This window comes from Marmota flaviventris, chromosome 4, assembly GCF_047511675.1.
Source record: "Marmota flaviventris isolate mMarFla1 chromosome 4, mMarFla1.hap1, whole genome shotgun sequence".
Lineage (NCBI taxonomy): Eukaryota > Metazoa > Chordata > Mammalia > Rodentia > Sciuridae > Marmota > Marmota flaviventris.
Window position 1 is genome coordinate 98,004,283 of NC_092501.1, and position 20,865 is coordinate 98,025,147.

General features: G+C 34.3%; 1 protein-coding gene across 1 annotated transcript in view; it reads right to left on the reverse strand.

Moving 5' to 3' along the window:
• LOC139705508 (ankyrin repeat domain-containing protein 26-like) overlaps positions 1–20,865 on the reverse strand; it is a 40,426-nt gene that overhangs the window by 8,378 nt on the left and 11,183 nt on the right. Inside the window, exons 8-15 of the mRNA XM_071611737.1 lie at positions 20,439–20,541; positions 17,898–17,920; positions 17,731–17,803; positions 13,584–13,654; positions 10,917–11,086; positions 6,547–6,580; positions 6,109–6,247; positions 1,290–1,512 (exon numbers count right to left, since the gene is read on the reverse strand). Of these exons, the coding sequence (XP_071467838.1) occupies positions 1,290–1,512; positions 6,109–6,247; positions 6,547–6,580; positions 10,917–11,086; positions 13,584–13,654; positions 17,731–17,803; positions 17,898–17,920; positions 20,439–20,541 (836 nt within the window). The remainder of the gene's footprint in view (positions 1–1,289; positions 1,513–6,108; positions 6,248–6,546; positions 6,581–10,916; positions 11,087–13,583; positions 13,655–17,730; positions 17,804–17,897; positions 17,921–20,438; positions 20,542–20,865) is intronic.

Genomic DNA, 20,865 nt, shown 5'->3' on the forward strand with positions numbered 1-20,865 from the left:
TTAGGATTCAAACCATAACCCAGGGTGTAATTCCACAGGAGCATACTTACTTAGTTGCACTAACCCTTGGGTTTGATCCCAAGCACCAGAAAAAAGGAAAAAAAAAACCCTGCATAAATATTTAAAAACACATTTTGGGGTGCACAAAAATGGCTATTTTATAGGACAAACCCCCAAGACAAAAGGCCAAATGTTTTCTCTGGATGTTATTCCATAATGGGGGATGGATGTGTGGGGAAGAATGAAGGGACTTTAGATTGTATAGAAGTAAGTGAAAAAAGGAGAGGGTTTGTGGGGTTGGGAATAATGGTGGAATCAGATGGACTTTCTTACTCCATATACATGTATGATTACATTACTGGCATGACTCTATACCATGTTCAGCCATAGGAAGAACTTGTGCTCCATTTGTGTATAATGTGTCAAAATGCATTCTATTGTCATGTATAACTTAGAACAAATTTTTTAAAAATGGCCATTTTATCCTCTTTGGTGGAATTATAAATCAATATAAACTGTCTTGAGAACAATTTAGAAATATTGATGAAATGTCTTTTCATGAAGTTACTCTTCTTTGAACAAATAATTCTATATTGACAAAATTATTCAAACTAAACAGAAATATAAATTAATTTCCATGAAATTATGTCATTTGCAGGAAATGGATGGAAACTGAGCAATTTTTTAATCAAAATAAGTCACATTTGTAAGGTTAAGTTTCATATGTTTTCTCTCATGTGGAAACTAGAAAGGCAAAGGAAAAGAAAGGTGTGGGGCGGTCTCAGGGAGATCAAAGGAACTCATTGGAGTAGAGGGAGAAGGGGAGGGAAAGAAAAAAGGGAATAATACAGACCAAATTATATTATTATATAGTGTGTACACATGAATATGTAATAAAATCCCACCATTTAAACAAGTATAATGCATCAATAAAAATGTGGAATATTTTTTGTAAATGAGGTTCTGTGAAGTATTGATTGTAATACCAAAAAAAAAATGAATGAAAAATAATCCCAAATTCCACTTGTTAAATCAATAGTGTGATCCTTCTGATAGTGAGATTTCTATATAGCCATTGAAATTATGATTGAAAATAACGTGAATTTAGTTATTAGCAAGAATCATAGTTTGCATATGTTTCCTTTTTGTAAGGATTTCAGATTCTACAAGTATAAGTAGTTTTCTCCCTTGCAAAATACCAGCAGGTAAGTCAGCAATTAAAAAATTCCCTATGTATCTTCAGTGTGAAGAAAAGAGTTCAAACCTTCTTTCAATCTAGGGTATCATACCTCAAGTGGCAGAGTTCTTGTTTCCATTTTATTTCTCTTTTCTCTAACTTAGAGTTTGCATTTTCCATTTCTGATAACTCCTCTTTCATTCCACAAAGTTTATTTTCCAGTTTTGCTACTTCTTGTGTATGTAATAAACACTGTGAACAGTGACTTTTTTCAAGTTCTATTATTCTTTGACATGAATCAACTGCATTTTGGATTTTTGGTAGGCTATGAGAATCTGCATCATAGAGAAAACAAGATAGAAATAAAATATTTAAGTATTTTCATCCGTGAAGGATTCTACATTTTTCCATGTACTCCCTCACACACTGAACAAATGTGTAAAGAGTACCTATGACATGGAAGCCATTATACTAAGTTCTACAGATAAAACACATGAGAACTCTGCTCTCCTTTAGTTTAAAGTCTAGTAGAGATGACTTACAGTGGAAGATTCAGCCTAGACAGATGACCTAATAAAGCATTAAAACAAGATCAAGGGTCAAGCTGTTTATATGTAGCCTAACTGAATTCCAAAACATAATGAAAAAGCAGAAGAGGCCTGAAAGATATTTTTCAAAACAAATTACACTTTTAGGAGGCAAACTGAAAGTAACCAAAGAGCATGGTGACCCGTTCATTCACAGGTTTGAACTCTGTGGGTTGTCACATAGAAGAGCAATCAACTACTGGAAGTCAAGACAAAATAAAATATAGCAAAGAAAAAGGCAGAAAGTAGCAAACCTTTAACCATAACTCCAGATGTAAATATTCTCAACTCCCCAGTTAAAATACACTTATTGGTAGAATGGATTCAAAAACAAGATCCAACTGATGTTGTTTTTGAGAAACTCATCTCATATGCAAAGCTACTGTATTAGTTTGCTTTTCTGCTGCTCTGACTAAATGACCTGACCGGCACAACTGTAGAGGAGGAAGAGTTTATTGAAGGGCTTACATAGAAGGCCAGATCCATTCCTTGGGGCAAGGCTGAATATCATGGTGGGAGAATGTGTTGAAGAGAATCAGCTCAAGTTATGATCAGGAAGCAGAAAGAGTCCACTTGTTGATTGCCAATATATACCCAAAGCCACTCCCCAATTCTCATGTCCTCCACCCTACCAGTTTTCAGTTACCACACAGTTAATCCCAATCAGGGGATTAAACCATGGATTGTGTTAAGACTCTTAAACTCAATCTTGTCTTCTGAACCTTCTTGCCCTGTATCACACATGAGCTTGTGGGAGACACCTCATATCCAAACCATGACAGACACTCATAGACTGAATGTAAACTACTGGAAAATTTTTCCATTCTTAAATTCCGAAAAGAAGCAGGAGTAGCTATTCTCATCTGACAAAGCAGATTTGGAGCAAAATTCATAAAAGACAAGGAATGCTTTACATACTAGTAAAATTTCAATTCAACAAGAAAATATAACAATAGAAAGTATGTATACCCCAAATGATAGTGAACCTAATTACATAAAACAATGCTTCTTTAAATCAGCAGAGTATAGTAAAGCAGCCACATCAATATTTATAGCAACTCAATTCACAATAGCTTAACTATGGCACCAACCTAGATAGATGAATGTATAAAGAAATTGTGGTATACATACACAATAGAATATTACTCCTCATTAAAAGAGAATAAAATTATGGCATTTGCAGGTAAATGGATGGAGTTGGAGAATACCATGCTAAGCAAAGTAAGCCAATCCTAAAAAAACCAAAGGCTGAATGTTCTCTCTGATAAGTGAATGCTGATCCTTAATGGGGGGTGGGGAGGTGTATGGGAAAAATGGAGGAATTTTGGGCAAATGGGAGGGAGGGAAGGTGAGGGGGCATGGGATAATGAGATGGACATCGTCACCCTAGGTACATGTATGACTGCACCTATGTTGCGATGCTACATCACGTACAACCAGAGAAATGAAAAGTCATACTGCGATTGTGTACAATGAATTAAAATGCATTCTGTTGTCATATATACCTAAATAAATAAATAATGCTTCTTGACATTAAATATCAGATAGACCCCAATAACACTAGGGAATTTCAAAACATCCTTGTCACCAATAGATAGGACATACAAGGGTAAAAATAGACATTTTGACATAAATAATAGTATAATTGAAATTTACCTAATAACTACAGAATATTTCACCACAAAATAGCTGAATTTCACTATCTTCCCAGAAGTGCATGGAATCTTTCAATGAATCTTTGTAATTCATTGCAAATATATAAAATCCTCATATAATTCTATGCATTCTTTGAGATCACAATGAAATGAAACAATAGCAAGAAAAATAAGAGAAATCACATAAATAGAACAAATACTCTTTTAAAAGAGGAGTAGATTATAAAAGAAAAGAAAGAATAAACAAAGAAATATTTGGAAACAAATCAGAATAGAAATACAACATATCAAAATTTCTGGGACATCATGAAGTTGGTTTTGAAAAAATTCATAGTACTGAGTGCCTTCACTAACAAAATAGAAAGTTTCCAAATAAATAATCTAATATTCCAACTTTCAAGGTCTTAGAAAAGGAAGAACAAACTAATTCCCAAGTAAGTAGCATATAGGAAATAATCAAGATTAGACTAAGATTAATTGAGAATAAAAAAGACATAGGACCAATGAAACAAAGTCAGCTTTTTCAAAAGATAAATAAGGCCAATAAACCATTAGCCAAACTGACAAAAAAAAGGAGACAAATCAACAATTGTAGATGAAAAATGAGATACCATTAGCAATATTTCTGAAATCCAGAGGATCATTAGGAACTATTTTTAAAGTTTGTACTGTAATAAACTGGAAGATCTAGAAACCTTGACAAATTTCTAGACATATATGAGCTGCCAAAATTACACCAGGAAGACATCAGAACCCAAAACAGATCAATATAAAGTAATGAAATTGAAACAGCAATGAATAGCCTTCCAACAAAGAAAAACCCAGGACCAGATAGAATCCTGGCTGAGTTCTAACAGACCTTTAGTGAAGAACTAACACCAATCTTTGTCAGCCTCTTCTACAAAACTTAAAGGGGAAGGGAATACTCCCAAATATCTATGGAGCCAGTGTAATCCTGACATATTCAGGAAAGGAAATTACAGAACAATATCCCTGATGAAAATACATGTAAAAATTCTTAATGAAATATTAGCAAACAACATTCAAAAACACATCAAGAAGTTAACATACCATGAAAAAGTTGCTTTTATCCCAGGAATGTAAGGTTGGTTCAACATAGGCAAATCAATAAATGTAATTCATCACATAAATAGAATGAAGGATAAGAATCATATGAATATCTCAACAGATGCAGAAAAGGCTTTGATAAAATTTAGCACCTATTCATATTAAAAATGTTAGAGAAACTAGGCATAGAGAAAACTTACTACAACATTATAAAGGTCATAAATCACAAAACCAAAGCCAACATTATACTGTAGAAAAAAATGGAAAGCATTTTCTCTAAAATCAGGATCAAAGAAAATATGTCTAATTTTATCAATCCTATTCTATATACTTTTTGAAACTAAGGCAGAAAATCAGGCAAGAGAAGGACATGACAGGGCTATTAATAGGAAAAGAAGAATTCAAATTATCTTTTTGCTATTGACATCATCCTATATCTAGAAAACCCCCAAAAACTCCACCAGAGGACTTCTAGAGCTGGTAACAAGATCAACAATCATTAATCAACAGCTTTCCTGTACACGAAACATAATTCTGCTAAGAAAGAAATCATGAAAACTATCCCATTAAAATTAAAAAAATTAAAATGCCTGGGAATTGTTTTACTTAGCTTTTCTCACTGTGACACAAAGTGACCTGAACAATGTAGAGAAGGGAAAATGTATTTGGGGCTCAGGGTTTCAGAAGTCACAGTCCATGCCCAGCTGACTCCACAGCTCTGGGCCCAAGGTGAGGCAGAACATCATGGCAGAAAGACTTGGTAAAGGAAAGTAGTTCAGAACATGGCCACCCACCAGGAAGCGGTGAGAGCGCCACTCAACAGGGAGTCCCCAAGTGACCTACCTTCTCCAAGCACACCCTACTTGACTATGATTACCACCCCACTAATCCATGTTGATGAGCATGGAAATGGTACAAATATGTTGAAAAATAATTTGGCAGTATCTTATTAAGGGCATATAAAGGGACATGTGAAGACTTTTACAGGATTTCTTAACTATCTGGATTATGGTGATTCAACATGTGTTTAATATATAGGTCAAAACTTGTCAAGTTGCACATTTTTATATGTGCAGTTTACCTTATGTCAATAATGCCTCATTAAATCTTTTGAAAACAAAAATCTGTATTGTAAGAAGAAACACTTTAGTGATTGGGATCCAGACACAGGAGAAAGCTAGAGGCTTGAGGTCTTTAATCTTATAGCAAAGAGAAGTAGTACTTGGGTTTTAAGAAAGGGGTAAGCAATATCAGAACTGAATTTTTAAAAAGTATGATTTGGTTGCAGAGAAGAACACAGTTTTAGGAAGTGTGTAGCAGGGAAAGGAGATCTAAGGTTACTACAGAATTCAGGGAGAGATAATGGTAAGCTGATCTGATCATCCTCCAGGCACCAGGGAACAACAGAGCCAAAAAAGGAGTGGGGTGCCATTCACAAAGGAAAGTGCAGTGGGGATGATCCAGGGGTGTACTTGAGAGTGTATCACACTTCTCATTATATTTTAATGCAAAGCACCTTTCTGAAATGAACAATACTGGAACACATCAGTGTTCTATGGTTCAGTGCTAAGTAATGTGTGCATCTATTACTATAGTATACATCATTATGCAAAGGTTCTACCTTCATATGACCTGCTTGGTTTTTCAACATATGCCCAAATATCCTTATAATTAGGGCACGTCACTTGAAAAGCTGTTGAGGCTATTACAGTTGGCTGTGGTTCATCAAGGTCTTCCATAGCATTTATTTCTTTTTTGACCTATAAAACAATAATCCAATATCAAAATTTACACCAAATACATATAACATATACTCAATACATACAGGTGACAATTATCTACCACATGTAGTTTTTCAAAGAACTGATTTCTGACAAAAGAAAACCTTTATCAAAGTTTATTTTGTCTCACTCATTTTCAAAGTCTGTACATAACAAAAAAATGTTCTATTCTTTCACTTTATCTTTTACAATATATTTTTAATTTATATTTTCGTATTGTATCACTTAATAATGCACTTTATCAATAAAATATTATCTCGTGTTATTTGTAACAATACCTTGCTCTTTTCATTAGATGTTTTCTCTGTGTGCCTAAATGAGAAAAAGAAAGAATGAAACACATAATATTCTTTCAAACACCAAATATGTAAAATGCAATAAGACTATTATTTTTTTAATACACAAAATCTCTATATTTTTAATTTACTTCATGTACCCATAAATTTTATGATCAGTTTCCACAATGGGTATTCAAGTGTAAACAAAAAGAACAGCATTAGTAAATCAAGAACACTACTACTAATAGTCTCAAAACAAATAATTAAATTTAGATCACACCTTCTGACAGTAAAAGCAAAATGAATAATAGCACTTGCCTTATTTGATAGAAATGTGATAGTGTTTTGTTATTGTCATTTTCAAAAAAATAAAACTCATATAACTTACTAAACCCCATTTGTAAAAGATGATTTAAATCCTTGTAGGAGGGGAACCCTGCTGCAATAATTATAGGTTCTTATTTCAGGACATACAGTGAAATGACTGTACATAATTCTAAGCAATGTACATAAGCCAAACTTGGTATAATTCTCATTCTCCCAACAATTCTCTGAGGTAGATAACATTAGGTATTTTATAAAAAAAGAAACTAGTCAAAGAAAGGCCAAATAACTTCCCCAAATCCATGCATCTGGTTAGTGGCAAATTATGAAAGCAATATTCCTCATCAAGTGTTTGAAAGAAATAATAAAAGACAATCTATATTATCACTCTGTATCTGGATATAATTGTAAATAATAATTTCTGCATTTTGCCATTATTTAAAAAATAAAATGACTATATACCTTGGCAATTTTGGAAATCTAGTTTCAATAAATTAAAGGTTTATTTTTTCTTCATCAAATTCATCATCATGCATCATGCATCATTCATCTATTCAATGATTTACTCAAGCATGCAACCAAGAGAGCACATAATGCACATTCAATTGTGTTGTTGGAACAGGGAAACATGGTTCTGATACTTTAAAACTTCATAATCCAAAAGGAATAATCTGAACTCTTTGGTCAATATTTTACTTTTGTATTGTACACAAACACAGCACACAGATTCTAAGTACTTACTATTTTGATACCCATGATATTTTAGAGTACTATAAAAAAATCATAGCAATGCCTGATGATACTGTCAAGGCAGAAGGCATGATTACACTTTCTTGAGTATGACCTATATTTCCTATATATCTATATTTGGATGTTTTCTATTACATAAGTTTTTAAAACTCTATGATAGTTGAAATTTTGGGTCATCATTTGCATGTTCAATAACATTAGGATATCCAATATTGAACCAAAACTCAATGAATAACCACCCTTATTATAGAAAATGTACAAGTAAATAGAAATTCTAAGGACCATTAGAATTTACAATTTTATAGTTGAATTGTATAGATAATTCATAGATATTTGTAAGACAATTTACTATAAATCTTCAATGGAACCCTATGAAGCTTTCTAATATTGGATATGCAAACTCAGTTAACTGAATAAGCCTGTCCTCTAATGAATCATTTCTAAGGGCATATGAAATACATTGAAATCTTGTAATTTTTTTTAACTCTCTAATTCGACTTCTTCTTTAGTCATTGTTCACTTTTCCATTTTTTCTAGAAAAATTCTCTAAGGAGTTTCCTACAATTATCATTTGAAGTCCGGGTTTCATGGTGACTATGTATTGAAACTATTCCATGTTAAAGTCACTTGTTTTCATCTTTGTCAAACTGTTAGCAGCACTGATATTCAGAGCATTCCCTTTCTTTGTCCTAAGCTACATTATTCTCTCTTCTTTACACAAGAAGTATTGACTGACTGAGAGCATGATGAGAAGTGGAGCCCAGTAAGCTCCTGAGCCCTCTGGGCTCCTCAGGCACCAAGCCAGAGGATGCTGGGGTCCCCGTTGGGACAAGCCTCTGTTTCTACCTGGCAGACACCTGGAGCTCCCACAGCGACTTCCCACTGGCTCACCAAGGATGTGAGGGACCAAGCACCTGCCTCTCCCCATGCATGGATGACCTGATGGTGGCGGCACCCGTCCTGGCTCAATCCTATCTGTCCTAGTCAAAGATACTGCAGAAGATGGCAGTGGGCTTGGTGTGGTGAGAAGAATGACATATCTGGTACATATTAGGAAGAGTTTTTACATGGATTCCAAGTGAAATGGGGGCCTCTAAAATGCTGTGAGCAGAGAAATCACAATCTAACTTGATCTAACTAGTCCACTGTGATAAGAATCAATGGAAAGAGGATTTACAAAGAGACAAGGAGACCCATTAGCTGAGTATTTAGAGAAACAAATAAACAGACTAGGCTGGAGGGTCACAAAAGGTGGGAGAAAACCCAGGGGGATGAGTCACATCCTGAAAGTCAGGTGAAAAAAGTGTGCTAGAGGAGGTTTCCAAGGGGTCCAATATTGCTAATAGGGTAAGTAAGATTGTATGGAAGACATTGTTTCTAGATATATGCAAGTGAAAATTGGAGGGAAAATTGGGAAAAACAATTTTGGAGGAAAGGCTGGGTGAAAATATTGGAGTTCAAACACGAATGGAGGTCTGGGGATGTAGCACAATGGTAGAGGGCTTGCCTAGTATGCTCAAAGTCCTGGGCTCTATTCCTGGAATTACAGAGAACAAATAATATAGAAAAAAATAAACAAAGGGAAAAGGAATGTAGCTCAGTGAGTACAGATACTTCTTTCTATAACCTACTAGCTAAGTGGCATAGTTGGCTATGAACTATTTAAGTGCATTTTTCAATCCTCACATAATGATTTCATAGTATGTTTGTGACGCATTAATTTTTTTCATTTACGTATGTGCCATCAAAACACACTATTATTAAATCATTAGTTCATAAAACTATAAACTAAACTAAAATAACCCTTAATATATTTTAGAAATATATTATATAAGCTGATTACCATTTGCTCATACAGATAGATAATCACCACAGAAAAAGACAAAATATTTCAAGGGCACTAATTCTTGCTTAAAGCAAACCTATTTCTAGGATATTTTGTAGTATGCAAATACAAAGTTATTATGTATATTATACATATTTAATATAAAGTAATAAAATATAAGTAATAAAAAGATAGCAAAATTTAATGTATAAACTCAAACATTTTAAGTTGTGTGTTAAGTCTCTGTTGAAAAATGAGGTGGGATGCATGCTCCAATATATTATCTTTAAAAAAGATAATGGCATAGATGCAATTGACCTTTACAAGGAAGATTCACTTCATTAGCTAATCTTGAATTTAGCACAAAAGTCAACAAATTAGTGCCTGTGGGCCCAATCCATCATTTTGCATATTTTTCTAAAGAAAGTTCTATTGTTTTGTTTTTATTTTTGTGGTGCTGGGAATAAAACCCAGAGTCAAGGGCATGCTGAACAAATACTTCCCATAGACATATTTCCATTCTCTTATAGTCACAAAGACACTCTTGTCCACAAAGACTAAAATATTTACTGTCTCTTTGCAGAAAAAGTTTGCCAACTCCTACTTCAGTATATTGAAGATTTGATAGAAGTTTTAATAGATTTTACCCAATATAATAAAGTATTGATGAAACATTGACCCCCATGTGCAATGCATTCACAATATTCAGATTAATCTGATGATTCATTATTTGAGCACTTGGGCATTGGGAACAGGTACCCCAAATCTACTGGTGAGTAGCACTACTGTAACAAGGCAGAGTGCCAGTGCAGCAGGCAGCTTCTTTTTGTAACTCAAAGTGAGTACAAAAACAAAATTAGGATTAAGAAGTGTCATTAAAATAACTGCCTTAAATATACTTTACTTGTGAAATAAATAGTACACTAGAGAGCTAGTCTCATTTTAAGTGCTTGTGTGGTTCATTATTTTATAGATATGACAATTTATCTGTTTCATTATTGAAGACAATTTAAACTAACCCTTATTTGATATGACAATGCCACACTGAATGCTCTTAATACACATTTAATATATACTGTTTCCATAAATGTTCTCAGCATATGCATTGCATGTCTTCAATGGACACGTTGCATATATCAGATACATTCACCTTTGTACATTTTGTATGATATAGAATTCATATCTTCAATAAATGTGTTCATGTACATTGGTAAATCATGTTTTCTTGTTCCAGAAAGATAAGTAACAGAAGTGAAGCTGGTAGATTTATGGAATAATATTTGAAATTTTGGTGCATGTAAATAAATCACCCTTGCAAAAGTACTGACAAATTTCATTTATCAACAGGACAGAAGAATGTATTTACCCTCATAATTGCCAAACTTGGTTATCATTTTAAAATAAATGTGTCAATATATATATGAAAAATGGCATCTAATGGCTTAATTACTACTGGGAGTATTTGCCTTACCCATCATGTTCTTCATTTTTCTTAAGAAAATACCTTTGGTGATCAGCATTTCTGTTCTTTCTTTGTTCAATGAATTCATCACCATTGTTATCAGTGTCCTCCTCACTATGATGCAGGATTTGTGACACTTCCATCTGATTAATTTTATACTTCTTCCTTGTTATTTCCACCTTTAATGAAAGACCAAGGATAATAGTTACTTTTTAGTAAGAAGAATTAAGATTTTGTTCTCATCACTGATTTCATTAATCGATTTAGTTTGGTCGTCATGACATTAGTTCTTAATAATCTTTTTGGTTTTTAATTTTATACAACATCATTGAATTTTTGTCATTTCTGTTTGAGTTGAACAAACAACTTTTTTCAAAACTACAAAAAGAACAATTCTTCATTCTGTGCTTTTATTTTTGTCCACTCTTTGCTACCTAATATTTGTATACCCTACATGACTGGAAGAAATTAATAAAAGTTGACACAGGATGTGCTCTGTTCAATATTTACTCCTTGGATTTTATATTAAACAGCCAGGATTAGGGATGTGGCATTCTTGGCCTCAGTAACAGTAGGAAGATTTCCCCTTGTTGCATTGAGCACTTTCTCCCTCATTGTCATTGGATGTTCTTTTCTCATTTGGATCCTGGGATATCAAGAGTGAAGGAGCTCACTCAAATACAGATTTCACTTTCCATAACTATAGCAGGATATATTAGCAATTAGCCCCATTATCTACGTGGGAGTAAAACTAATGTATACATGGGAAATTGGAAAGTCTCTTCCACTTTGATTTTTCCCCCACACTTTTTATTGGTGTACTATAGTTGTATATAATGATGGGATTTGTTACACAATCATATATATGTCAAATATAACAATATAATTTGATCAGTATTGCTCCCCAGCACTTCTCCTCTCCCTCCTCACCTACCTTTTTCCTCTAAGGATCTTTCTTTAATTTCCATGAGATTTTCCCCTCACTTTTCTTTTCCTTTTTTCTCTCTAGCTTTCATACATGAGAGCAAAAATATACCCCTTGATTTTCTGAGAGTAACTTATTTCACTTAACATAATGGTCACTAGCTTGTTAATTTTCCTGCAAATGACATGATTTTATTTGTCTTTATGGCTGAATCAAATGCCATTGTGTATGTGCACCACATTCTCTTCACCCATTCATCCACTGATGGAAACCTAGGCTGGTTCCATAGTTTGATTATTATGAATTGTGTTGCTATAAACATGGCATGTATGCATCACTGTAGTATGGTGATTTTAATTCTTTAGAAAAAATACCGAGGAGTAGTATAGCAGTGTCACATGTGTGTGTGGCAGATAGCTATGCTGTTTCCAAAGTGTGAACCATTGCGTCTTGTGCTCATCAGTACAGTATGAGATTTTGGTTCCTTTAGGACATAAACCTAGGAATGGTATAGCTTTGTTATGTGGTGATTATATTCCTATTCTTTGGAGAAGCTTCCATACTGATTTTATAAAGGTTGTAGTAATTTACAATCCCCCCCCACCAAAAAAAAAATAAAGTGTTCCTTTTCTCCACATCCTCTCCAGCATTTATTATTATTTATATTATTGACAGCTGCCATTCTGACTGGTATGAAATAAAATCTCAGTGTAGTTTTGATTTGCATTTCCCTTATTACTATGTTGGACATTTGTTCATATATTTGTCAGCCATTTTATTTCTTCTTTTGAGAAGTGTCTGTTTAATTCATTGGCCATTTATTAATTGGGCTCTTCTAATTTTGTGGAGTAAATTCTTTTTGAGTTTTTTTTTCTATATTCTAGGTATTAATCCTCTGTCAGAAGAGTAACAAAGATTTTCTCCCATTCTGTAGGTTTTCTTTCACATTCCTCATTGTTTTCTTTGCTGTGCAGAATCTTTTTAATTTGAGGCCATCCCCTTGATTAATTCTGGGCATTATTTTATGAGCTTTAGGGGTCCTAGTGAGAAAGCAGTTGCCTGTGCCTAAATCTTGGAGTGTTGACCTGATGTTTTCTTTCAGAAGTTACATAGGTTTTGTTCTAATTCCTAGGTCTTTGATCCACTATTGAGTTGATCTGGGGGAGAGGCTGTGAGACAAGTTTCTAGTCACATTCTTCTACGCTTGGAAAAACAATTTTCCCAGCACCTTTTGTTTAAAAGGCTGTCTTTTCTCAGAGGTTGTAGTGATTTACAACCTCTGAGATGCAGGATCAGATGCCTGCATGGGTGTGGGTTTATCTGTGTCTTCTCCTCTGTACCATTCATCTATGTGTCTTTTTTATGCCAATATGATTATTTTTCTGTTAACTATAGCTCTGTAGTGTAATTTGAAATCAGGTATTGTGATGCCTCCAGCATTGCTTTTTTAACTTGGAATTGCTTTGGCCATTTTGAGTCCTTTTTTCTTCCAAATGAATTTTAGAACTGTTTTTTCTAATTCTGTGAAAAACATGATTGGTGTTTTGATTGGTATCACATTGAATTGTATTGAATTTTTGACAGTATGGCTACCTTAAGAATCAATTTCTTTTTTTAATATTCTAGAGTTTTCATTCACCTTAGGATACTAAAAGACTATTCTGAAAGACAATTTCATTTGGATTCATCTAAATTGTTGAAGCAAGGAAAATAGCATGAAAAATGGGTTTGAAGTTTACATGATTGCATACCTTTGGCTGCTTATTTTCAGGGTCATCAAGCACGCTTTTCTTTTCTTCTGTTTTCACTATTAAAGATGGTTCTGCCAACAAATGTATTAGTCTATTTACACTACTTTAAATAGTTAGAAGAACAATCATAGAGTAAAATGAAAATGCCTAGTACTAATAACAATAACATTTATTTTATCAATTAGAAATTGAATTTAAACATTACCTGCATAATTATTATTTATAATGTGGTGCTTTGTACTAAAATCAATGACTTGTGCATACTTTTTTTTGACAGGCAAATTGATTTTAGTATTATTATATAATCATATGGGCTATATCTTATTCTAATCAGGATGCCATTTTTGTGGATGTACACAATGGTGAGATTCACCATGGTGTTTTCACATATATGCACAGGAAAACTATGTCACATTTATTCCACTGCATTCTTAGCACACTCTCAACTGCTGAGAGTAATTTTGATTTTCTTTTGAGATGGGGTCTCATTAAGGTGCCCAGAATAGCCTGACACCAATTGTCCACCAAGCCTCAGCCACCTGAACACCTAGGCTATACAGATATGTTCTGCTGACTTCTTTAGAAAATACTTCTACTGACCCAAACAAACCACTTGGGGAGAATTGGATGTTGTTAGCTTCAGTGCAAACAAATACCCCCAAAAATTCATCTACAAATTCACCCACTGAACATAAAATGACAAATCCTCAGAAAAAAGAAAACAACTTTTCAATACCATAGAAACATAAAAATCCACACACTACATTATTCTCTACTTCCTAATAGTAAGTTTCAATCAGGCCCTGTGCATCTTTAATGGTTTCCAAAGTTCCTGTTACTTTACTCCTTTGCAATGAACACTCTGCCCCTTTTGTTTGTCCACACTTCTGACAAATTTCTTTTCTACTCTAAAGATGTGGTGTTCTCTGAATTGTTCCTTGATTTGGGCTGTTGGTCTCTTAATAAAAATAAATAAATAAAAGTTTCTTTCCTTAGGGCACACTTCAGCGTGTTTCTACACCTTTATGGCTTAAATTGTAAATTATTTCTCTACATGTAAATTTCTTTTACTCGTGAACAGGAGAAAATCTTTTTAGTCATCTTTGTGTACCCAGCCTTTATTTCTTTGACCCCATAATTATATTTTGAGTCCCTGGTAAGTGCTAATGTAGATAAATGGTGTGGGGGATGATTTTGCTTGAATTAGTCCTAAGCTGAGAGTTAAAGCATACTAGCCAGAAAGAAATAAAGGAAGAGAACATGAAAGCCGTTACAAGAGAGGGTGGCACCTCTTAAGTAGGGTCTGTGTTTGTCAAAAATATTGGGATGGTGAGGAGGAATGGCAGAGGACAGGGAAAAATGAAGAAAAGGATAAAAATAGTTGAACAGAACTCATTCTATCAACGTTTTCTAGGTGAGTTTAAGGTGATTGACATGAGTATTCTCAAGAGTGGTGGTTCATAGGTATACATGCATCAAAACAAAATCACTCTAATGTTGTGGGCAGGATGGAAATGAGGGGTATAAGCATAAATGGAGGGAGATAAATAAGTATAAGACAATAGAGCAAAATAAAGATGACAGGGGCCTAAATGGAGGGAACATCCTCAGGATCACATAGGATCCTACATTTTCAGCCCCCAGGAAGATTATGTTTCACTAAATTATTAAAAGTATAAATCAAAGTCTGTGGAAAATGAGACTCTACTCATGACTATTAATAGAGCTGGGAATGAAATGCCCTTTGACCTGGCCCAGGGTTCCCTTATTATGGTGATATTGTGTTGTGTGCATACCCCACAAGCCCAGGGAGCAGGCTACATTTGTGTTGTGATCCCCTGGCTCTGAATGGCTTCTCAGGATGAACCCCATCAGTGGCCAGGCCTAGAAGCCCTTTCATGATGGTGACTCATGGAGTCAGCTCATCCCCAAAGAGGGAGGGACACATGCTCCACTCCAGCAGTCTTGGGGTCCTGGTGGATGAGGGTTTGTGAACACAGGAAGCCAGCCCAGTGCTCCCCAGTTGTGTATATATATCACATTTCCTTAACATTCATCTCTTGAAGGTTACCTTGGTTTATTCCCCATAGCTTGGCTATTACAAACTGTGCTTGGCTATTACAAACTTGGCTATTATACTGTGAGCCTATTTCCCTATGGTGTGCTGAATTTAGATCTTTTGGATATATTCCAAAGTGTGGGAAGCTGGATCATATGCCATTCATAGTGTTTTTTGAGAAACCTTCATAGTTTCATGAGAGGCTGTGCTAATTTGCAATTCCAACAACAGTGTTTGAGTGTACCTCCCCCCCCCATATTCTTCCCCAAACTTATTATTATTTGTATGCTTGATGATGTCAATTTTAACAGAAGTGAGATGAAATCTCAGTGTAATTTTGACTTGCATCTCCCTTATTGCTAGAGATGTTGAGCATGTGTTCATATATTTGTTGGCCACTTAAATGTCTTCATTTGAGAAGTATATGTTTAGATCTTTTGCCCATTAGCTGATTGGGTTATTCCTAAAGAAAATGTAGTAACTAAACATAACAGAGTATTAGTAAGCCATAAAGAACAACAAAATTATGGCATTTTCTGGTAAGTGGACGGAACTGGAGACTATCATGCTAGGTGAAATAAACTAGGTTTGAAAAGTCAAAGGTCAAAAGTTTTCTCTGACATGTGAAAGCTAGTCCAAAATAATAGGGAAAAAAAGGGAAAGTGAGAAAGAAAGGAAAAAGGTGTGGGTGGGCGGGGGAGGAGGATTCCATTAAAGTAGAAGAAAGACCCATGGATTAGATGAAGGGGGCTAGGGGTAAGGGAGAAGAGATAGGATAAGGGAAGAAAAGCAGAATGAATCTGACATAAGTTTCTCACGTCCATATATGAATATACCACAGGGAATCTCTCCATTATGTATATTCGCAAGACTCTAATACAAAAAAACAAACAAACAAACATAATCAGGTGTGTTAGTGCATGCCTGTCATCCCAATGGCTCAGGAATAGGAAGTGGAAGGATGGCACTTTTGAAACCAGCCTGAGCAACTTAGTGAGAGTATAAGCAACCTAGTGAGATCCTGTCTCAAAATAAAAAATAAAAAATGCTGGGAATGTGGCAATCCCTAGTACCACAAATAAATAAATAGACAAGATAAACACAAATACACAAAATAATAGAATAGAGGGGAAAAAGAAGACCTAGTAACAGGGGAAGAAAGTCAAGAAGGAAAAGTCAAATACTGGGATCTGAACTAGAGCAACAAATATTCCATAATTTCATAATTGTGTCCAAATGAATCCTAATTTATGAAAAAATAAAAACAGCCAATTAAAAAAAAGGATAGAAGACTGGTGGTGAATCTTAGTGGCAAAGAGCTGTTTAGTTTGAAAAATAAATGGGATTCAATCCCCACCATAGAAATAAAACAAAACAAAGGAATAGTGACAAAAATGAGAGGAAAAACATCAGTGGTACACATAAGTAACTTTGAATTTATCACTTGTGGTCACTATTCAATGACGTGAATGATTGTTCTCTATAAAATACAATACAATTCTAAAGGTCTGAGAAAATTAAATAGATAGAAAATCAAACAATATATTTGATTTTCTAAGTGCAGTCCTGATCACATGAGTGTTGTGGGCATCACATAAAGTGTGACACAATATACAACATTTTCAGTGCAATTTCTCAATAGGCTGGATGTCATAATGGAAATAAAATGAATTATTTGAAGAGATGAGTTTTCCTATTTCCCAGACTGGCATTGAAATCCTGCCTCAATCTCATAAGAAGCTGGAATTATACAAGGTCTCACTGCCTACCTCACTGCAGTAAAAATATTTCAATATTGGGGAAAAATTATGGCCCAATAATCCACCTCTGTGAAGCCCTAAAAAGTGTAGTGACTCCAATAGCAGAGCTTAAAACATAGAAATATTTGAGATAAATGTTACAACTTAAAAATCTTTCTTATTAATATATACTTTTAATCATGGGTGCCAAGATTGACACTGGCCATGATTGTGCAAAATCATCATTTCAAATGAAGGGAAAAAAGAATTAGGAAAAGGAAGAGCATACTAATTCACAAGTTTTAATATAATATAATTCATTTTAGAGAATTTATACTGTGAAATTTACCAGGTTTGAGTGTCCTTATGGCCTTGATCCCTCCTGCTTCATTTGGAAAAGAATCTTTCATGGTAGTGGTAGGCTGGATGTATTCGGAAAAGAAAATAAATATTACATTCTTCATACCATGTGCAATCACTAATTCAAGATATAAATAAAAATCAAATTACTTTTACCTTAGGAAATTTCTCTTGAGACACTGAAAAGCAAAAGGGACATATATCATTAACCATTAAAATAGGACAAAAACCACTCATCCATTCCTGCTGAATTAGTATGGAGCTGAATCACTGTGCTTAGCTTTGATAATGATTATTACACTTTTGGGTGTGTCTCCTTTTTGTGGTTGGTAGAGTCACATGACCAAAATGTACTGAAGAACACCAGGAATATGTAGTTATGTTTCAAAAATGAGATTATGTTTCCAATGACCAAAATAAATTAGGAATGTGTATTTACAATCCTAAACATGCAGACTGATGGAGAAAAATGTGACCTCTAATCAGAGGACAAAAGCAGGACCTTGACAGGCTAAATGTGAAAGTTGATTTCAGAATGTAACAGTGTGTATCTTTAATATAATTAAAAAATATTTAATCCATCACATTATATTTGTGTGTCATATCCCTCCATTTCTTCTACAAGTTTAATAGTACAAAGCTGTCATAAGGGCCCAGATAATTGTACAATTTGTTGCTCATTAAAAGAAGTTCTCTGCACTGGTCAGCTCAGACATACTTTTAGAATGACAGCTAATGAAAATATTCTTGTTTTTCCATACCTATGGGAGACATAGGTACACTGATAATTCTTATTTCCTCTGGTTTAGCCATGTTATCATTTCTTGATCCACTCATGAGAGAAGACATAGGAAGCTAAGGAGAGCAACTAAGAACAGAATAGGGAGGAAGAGCATGAGAAGAAGATCACCATTAAACAGGGACGAGAGGGGGGAGGGAAAGAGAGAGAGAAGGGGAATTGCATGGTAAAGAAAGGAGACCCTCATTGTTATACAAAATTACATATAAGAGGAAGTGAGGGGAAAGGGGAAAAAAACAAGAGAGAGAAATGAACTACAGTAGATGGGGTAGAGAGAGAAGATGGGAGGAGAGGGGAGGGAAGGGGAGGGGGGGATAGTAGAGGATAGGAAGGGCAGCAGAATACAACAGACACTAGTATGGCAGTATGTAAAAAAGTGGATGTGGAACCGATGTGAATCTGCAATATGTATACAGGGTAAAAATGGGAGTTCATAATCTGCTTGAATCAAATGTATAAAATATGATATGTCAATAGCTTTGTAATGTTTTGAACAACTAATAATAATAAAAAAATAAAAGTAAAAAAATTACTAAAATGTGGTAATCACAAAGAAGAAAGCATGTGTCAGAGTTATCACATATCAAGAACAATTATAATTCAAAATAATTATATTTAAAATAAAAATTATTGTGTTCAAGGAATTAACTCTACAAAGTCTTCTGCTTAAAAAACTAAACTCTTTTGATATATCATGTTAGTCTTTAAAGGATCTTATCAGAAAATTAGCTATCTAAGAATGAGACTGTCACTCACAAAAGAGTATAACCATAGCAGGCCCAAGACCATGGGGTCAATTCATAGTACCATCACTCCCCTAAATGAAAAAATTTTAGAAACTTTAATAAGATAACCAAAGTTTCTAAAATGATATATATATCTCAGGTGAACAAATACATGATGCAACACCCATTCCCAATGCCTGGTTGTTGTTAAGGAGAGGAGAAATGAGTAGCTGTAGATTACACAATATTAGCAGCCCTACATCTTCCAATAAACTCAGGATCAAGAAAATATCATTTTTTACTGATGCAAATATACTTAAGCCAAATGAAATTCATCCTCTCAGTTTCTTAATTTCTGCTTCCTTCTTACCTGTCAAGAGACATACTCAAATTATAAACAAGATTGATGTTTCCCTATGATCTAGTTATAGCCTGAACTATGATCCAATGGTCTTCACTGACATTTCTCTCAATACTTTTTCTATAGAGAGGTTTGTTCCCTTGCTACCCAGTATGTGGTCTAGGGAACAGGAACATTGTAATCACCTTTGATTTTATTAGAAAGGTAGAATCAAAGAACTGCTGAATTTGAATGTGCATTCTGGACATTAGAATGACTGATGACTCATCAAATGTTGAGATTCTTGGGCTATACTGATTCATTTCTAAGTTCTCTACCTCAACTTCCTATTTGGAGTTAGCCCCAGACTCCTCCTGTTCACATCCCTGTTGTAAGCTGTATACAAATCACACTTTTCAGTAGACATTTGAACAAATGACGACTTTGCATTCACCCAAAAAGCAATCTGTTTTTTCTCTTTCGCATTTTGTTTCTCTCTGCTATTTTCTGTCCTAGGAAGTAGTAACATTTTAGATGATGATGTTAAATAATATACATACATAGCGGACTATATGGGTTTATATGTAGTTATGGTAAACAAAACATTGCTCTGTGTGATCAGAATCAATTCAATGGGTTTGCAACAGTAAGAGACAGTGAAAGTATCGAAAACCCTCCTACCTGCCAGACAAATTGATGCTATAAAACTTAACTTCTGTTTTTTTCCTCAATACAATTTCAATAGTACATTTATTCAACTATTAGAATATACTGGTGGTCAGGTTGAAAATAAACATCTCATATCATGAATTATTTTCATATATAATTCTTACCTTCTATATGTTCTTTTACTTTGTGTTTTTCTCTTTGATTTGCATCATCATCATTTTCAGATGAATGAATATGAAACATCTTCAGAAGCCTCCCAAAACAACCCTGGTAAAGTGAATATCAATAATGAGTGGCATAAAGATTTCTAATCACAATCTAATAAGACATCGAAATTTATAGTTTTGAGATCAATGAGTAAAAATTAGACAAGTGCCTAATGAAAATCAAAATATTTCAAACCAGAACCTCATATACACTCTCCAGATTAAGCTGCACTTTTATCTCCATATGGAAACTGACACTGTAAAACCAAAACGAAGCACAAAGAGACATATTTACTGACAAAACAATAGATGATGTGCATATTCCCACAAGGAACAAACTTCAGTGTACCTGATCCAACACTTCATTTCCCACCAAAAGAGGATA